Source organism: Miscanthus floridulus, chromosome 2 (assembly GCF_019320115.1).
Source record: "Miscanthus floridulus cultivar M001 chromosome 2, ASM1932011v1, whole genome shotgun sequence".
Taxonomy (NCBI): Eukaryota; Viridiplantae; Streptophyta; class Magnoliopsida; order Poales; family Poaceae; genus Miscanthus; species Miscanthus floridulus.
In genome coordinates, this window is record NC_089581.1 from 34159298 (window position 1) to 34164364 (window position 5067).

At 44.7% G+C, this 5067-nt stretch overlaps 1 protein-coding gene across 2 annotated transcripts; it reads left to right on the forward strand.

The window, feature by feature from the left end:
- The first annotated feature begins 409 nt into the window (after nucleotides 1-409).
- Nucleotides 410-4321, forward strand: LOC136538415 (disease resistance protein RGA5-like). Of its 2 annotated transcripts, none has more exons than XM_066530384.1 (4): nucleotides 410-515; nucleotides 608-734; nucleotides 963-1965; nucleotides 2217-4321. In XM_066530384.1, exons 3-4 carry the CDS (start codon nucleotides 1142-1144, stop codon nucleotides 4147-4149), a joined length of 2757 nt encoding a protein of 918 aa, XP_066386481.1. In that variant the 5' UTR covers nucleotides 410-515; nucleotides 608-734; nucleotides 963-1141; the 3' UTR covers nucleotides 4150-4321. The 2 variants fall into 2 exon arrangements, with proteins under 2 accessions (XP_066386481.1, XP_066386482.1); XM_066530385.1 differs by having other exon boundaries at nucleotides 432-515; nucleotides 657-734.
- The last annotated feature ends 746 nt before the right edge of the window (nucleotides 4322-5067 follow it).

Genomic DNA, 5067 nt, shown 5'->3' on the forward strand with positions numbered 1-5067 from the left:
TGGGCAAGAACAGAATGGAGAAGGGGAGGAAGAAGGGGCCGCGGCGCGGCTATAGTAGCCAGATCTCGGCATTGAGTCGGGCCGCGCCGAGCTATGGGCCTCGGAGTTAATTGACCCAACGCCGACCCTAACGGGCCCATTGCCCCGGTGGACGTTGCGACCGGAGGCCTAGCTGACGTGGCAAAAGGCACGGCGTGAGTTCACGGAACGCCGAGTCTCGTACCTCGGCGTGAGGTCCTAAGATGCCGAGCTTTCGGCCCATTTTCGGAAAAAGTTTTGCCAGAGGTCTATTTGTAAAAAAAGTTTTCAAAAAGGATTAAAATGCAAAATTTTCACAATCAATTACATGGATGGGAAGTGGATGCCTATAAGAGAGGATGCTTGCATAGGAACCAGGGAGTGCATGCCCTTTGTGTTTTCAGCCGGCGCGTGCGCTCTTGGTCTCAGGCACACATCGACGCAAGTCCTCTGTCTGGATCGCTGGCCGCAGCCTGCTTGGTGGGCTCTAAACCGTCGTGAGTAGATGCATTTCTCATCATTTGGAAAAAAATACTTACCATTTTCAGTTGAAACAGAAACGTCTTACTTAGCTTCGAACAAATTTTAGGTTCAAGTCTTTATTATCTCGGCGGCTCTTATCCCTGGCCATAATGCAGCAAAACAAGCTGGTCGTGCTCCATGTCTTAGCCGACCATCGATGCAACTCATCTCCAGCTCCTCCCACGGCCACCTTGGTGAGTTGAAGCTTTTTCTTTTGGAGAACACTCCTAACTCCTAAGTATGTTTCTACTTTGAGCTGAAACAAGAACATCTTACTTAGCTGAACAAATTTTATTAATTAGGTTATTGATCGAAAAAAAAATATTAATTAGGTTCAAGTCTTTGTTGTTGAACTATAAACATTTGTCCTAAGTCTTTTTTTCGGATCAGGTCGAACATTCAATTTCGTTTACTTGTTTCAGTTTGATCTGTTGTTGCACTGAAGAAAAGAAACAAGCGGAGGGGGATAGCAACTGGAACACACAAGAGAACTCTACAAGCACTTGGTGACATGCATCCCCATAACACACTACAACTTTGCAACCTATCAAATTGCCAGCATAATATAGTGTTTGGTTAATCATCTTGTGAGCCCCTGAGTATGGACTTGGTCACGGGTGCGTTGAGCTTGCTCCCCTCCAAGCTGCTGGAGCTGCTCAAGGACGAGTACAAGCTGCAGAAGGGCGTTAGGGAACAAGTGCAGTCCCTTTCCTGGGAGCTTGAGAGCATGCACGCCGCCCTCCGCAAGGTGGCGGCAGTGCCATGGGACCAGCTCGACGAGCAGGACAAGGTCTGGGCGCGCGAGGTCAGGGAGGCATCCTACGACATGGAAGATATACTCGACACCTTCCTCGTGCGTGTCGACGGCCAAGAACAGGCTGATCCGAGCAAGTTCAAGCACGCCATGAAGTACATGGGAGACCTGTTCAGCAAGGGCAAGGCTCGACATGAAATTTCTTGCGCCATTGAAGATATCAAGAAGCAACTTGAGGATATAACAGAGCGGCGTAAAAGGTATAGGATCGATGATCTTGTGGCCAAGCCTGCTGCTACAACAAGTATTGATCCACGGATCTCGGCTCTGTACACAAAAGTGTCACAGCTGGTGGGCATAGGAAAGCCAAGGGATAAGGTTACAAAACTGCTGACATCAATAGCGGAAGACATGGAGACGAAGATAGTCTCTATTGTTGGGTTTGGTGGGTTAGGCAAGACTACTCTTGCTAAAGCTGTGTATGAGAATCTTAGTCAGGATGTCCGTTTCAAGGCTTTTGTTCCTGTTGGCCGGAATCCAGACTTGAAAACAGTCTTAAAGGACATTCTTATTGATCTGGACAAGCAACGTTACACCACCGAATTAAATTTGACAATATTGAATGAAAGGCAGCTAATCGATGAACTTCGAGAGTTCCTCAAGGATAAGAGGTAGTCATATTCTTACTTAGAGCCTTTTAATTTATTTTAAAAGTTGAACAATCATTTGAGAAATCTATAACCTGCAGATTGAATCTATTACAAAATTAAATATTTTAGTTTTCATTTCTTTTTGTTCTTATCTAATCCCTGGATAGTATTTTCGAATGTTTTTCCCTCTAACCAACAATTCGTGTAATCTTGAATGAGTTATTATGTATTTTTCATGAAACTATATGACTCCTTCATTTCCATGCTTATAGGTACTTCATTGTTATTGATGACATATGGGATGTACCATCGTGGAACATAATAAGATATGCTCTGTATGACAATAGCTTGGGAAGCAAAATAGTCATAACTACCCGCAAGCATGATGTTGCCATGAAAGTTGGTTGTTCTTATAACATGGAACCCCTTCCCTATGAGAGTTCTAAAGAATTATTCTATGGGAGAATATTTGGCTCTGAACAGAAATGTCCTAAAAAATTTGTGGAAATATCTGAAGGCATAATTAAGAAATGTGGAGGCGTGCCATTAGCTATCATTACCACATCAAGTTTTTTGGCAAATAAGTTGGGAAATATAAAAGAGTGGTATGAGTTTTGTGAGTCTATTGGTTCCGGACTTGGAGGCAATTCTGATATGGAAAACATGAGAAAGATATTATCTCTTAGCTATTATGATCTACCAGATCATCTGAAGACCTGCTTATTATACTTAAGTGTATTTCCAGAAGACTACGAGATTAACAGTGGGCGGCTGATATGGAGGTGGATAGCTGAAGATTTTGTTCCACCTGGAGAAGGGGGCCAAAGTTTATTTGAGCTTGGACAGAGTTACTTCTATAAGCTTATAAATCGAAGCCTGATCCAGCCAGCACAGATGGATATGGATGGTATGCCTTTGGCTTGCCATGTCCATGATATGGTGCTTGATCTCATTTGTTCCCTGTCAAGAGAAGAAAATTTTGTTGCAACTATATTAGGTGACACCAAGCAAAACACATCATCTTGGGGAGGCAAGGTTCATAGGTTGTCCCTCCATAATACTACTTGGCCTACGTTGGACATGTCAAAACTAAGGTCACTTACTATCTTCAATGGTGCTATAATTAATCCGGTGCCATCCCTTTCATGCCATCGTCTTCTTCGTGTATTGGATCTCAATGGCTGCAATCTTGGGGACCATCAAAATTTGAGTTTTGTTGGGAGCTTATTTCACCTGAGGTATCTAGGGATAAGAGGTACTGGATATGATGGTGAGCTCCCATTGGAGATCGGGAAGCTACAGGTTCTGCAGACATTGAGCTTGTCTGGAACTAATTGTATAGAATTGCCATCGAGTATTGCTGGGCTAAAACGATTGATGTGTCTGGATCTTGATTGGAATATATGCCTGCCAGATGGATTGAGGAATCTAACATCGTTAGAAGTGATATGGTGTGCAATTGTTGATTCTGCGCACATTGTAGAAGAGCTAGGCCATCTGACGCAACTGAGGATCCTTACTGTCCAGCTGAAATTGGGCAAGGAAACAGGATGTGATGATGAGGGCATATGCAAAGCTTTAGTGGAGTCCCTAGGTAAACTGCAAAACATCCAACATCTAGCAATAAGCTCAGACGGCGGGGTGATGAATCTTGAAGGCTCGCTGGAGTCCCTAGGCAACCTGTCCTACCTTCGTATTGAACAAACTAGTTTGTTGCCCACATGGATTTATCCTGGATCGCTTCTCCTTCTATCCTCCCTGGATATTATGGTGGCTCAGGTGCGAAGGGAGGACATCCACGTCCTCGGGATGCTGCAGGCTCTTCGTATTCTGGTAGTCCGTGTGTCCGGTAACAACATACAAGTGCTGGGAAGGTTCGTGGTTGGCCCTGATGCCTTCCCATGCGCAAGAGTGTGCAGATTCTATGGTTTTCAAACTGTGCCGTCTATGTTCCCACGAGGAGCTATGCCCAGGCTTGAAGATTTTGAATTCTGGATCCGCCTGCAGGATTTCTTCCCAGGTGAATTTACTACCGATGACCTGTCCCTGGACCACCTCCCGTACCTTCGGAGAGTGTCTGTCTATCTTCATCGTGGAAAGGAAAAGATCGACGAGGAGATGGAAATGAAACTGAAAGAGAAGCTGAGGCAAGAGGCGGATGACCACCCCAACCACCCTTCCGTTAATTATATATTTTTCGGTTGATTACATATACTCCATTACCCGAATATATTTGGAAACTATGCTGTGTGTCATGGACAGGGGGAGTTTTTTTTTTGCACTATATATGCTGCCAATAACGGTACTCGATATATAGTCACTACATAATCTGTACTATATAGTCACCTAGAGTTTAAAATGTTTGCTTCAATGAATAGATGACCTCTCTTTAGGGCTTGTTTGACTGACCCCCTGTGGACTTTGGCCCCTCCGGCCTTTCAATGTGATGTACCAGTACCACATAAGATAGTAGTAGAGCCAGAGAGAAATGGGACAGTCCTACTCCTAAATGCATCGAACTCACATTACAACTACCAGCTTTAGTGACTAGCAGGCCGGTGCTCCACAGCAGACATAGTGAGCAGGTGTGCTCGCCGATTGCTCATCTGGGCCGGCGACTAGCAACTGAATCCTGGGCTGTTGCAACACTAGTCCGGGTGGCCAGACCCTTGCCCAGTGCAACACAGAAGCCACATTCTTTACCGCTTTTGTCACTCGTATTCTATTTTTCTTTCTCCCACATTTACTTCCTTAAAATTGGAATATCTAATTTCTGTCATTATTTTCCTCGTCCTCTAGTTTCTGTAATTAGCATCCGCCTCATTTGAATTTGGACGCACATGGAATTGGAGCTCTCATAGAGATGATGTAATTATTATGCTCTTCTGGTCTATTACGTCACACTGAGTACTCCTTTTTATGTTTTGTCGCGGTAGGTATAGCACGAATCTCCCAAGACACGTCGGTCAGTACTCAGTAGTAGATCCAGCATTTGAATGGAGTCAGGGCCAAGCTGCAAGGCATTCATGTGGTTGTATATTTTGAAGCTTGTGACAAAGGGTGGCCTCAGTGCGCACACGCGTGGGAGTATGGGTGGAGCCCAGCGTCTACCACAAACCATGC

Bases quoted from the DNA above. Each gene is read 5' to 3' on its own strand.
- LOC136538415 (XM_066530384.1), top strand. From the start codon at position 1,142: ATGGACTTGGTCACGGGTGCGTTGAGCTTGCTCCCCTCCAAGCTGCTG. The intron at 1,966-2,216 runs GTAGTCATATTC...CCATGCTTATAG, and splicing joins GAGTTCCTCAAGGATAAGAG to GTACTTCATTGTTATTGATG.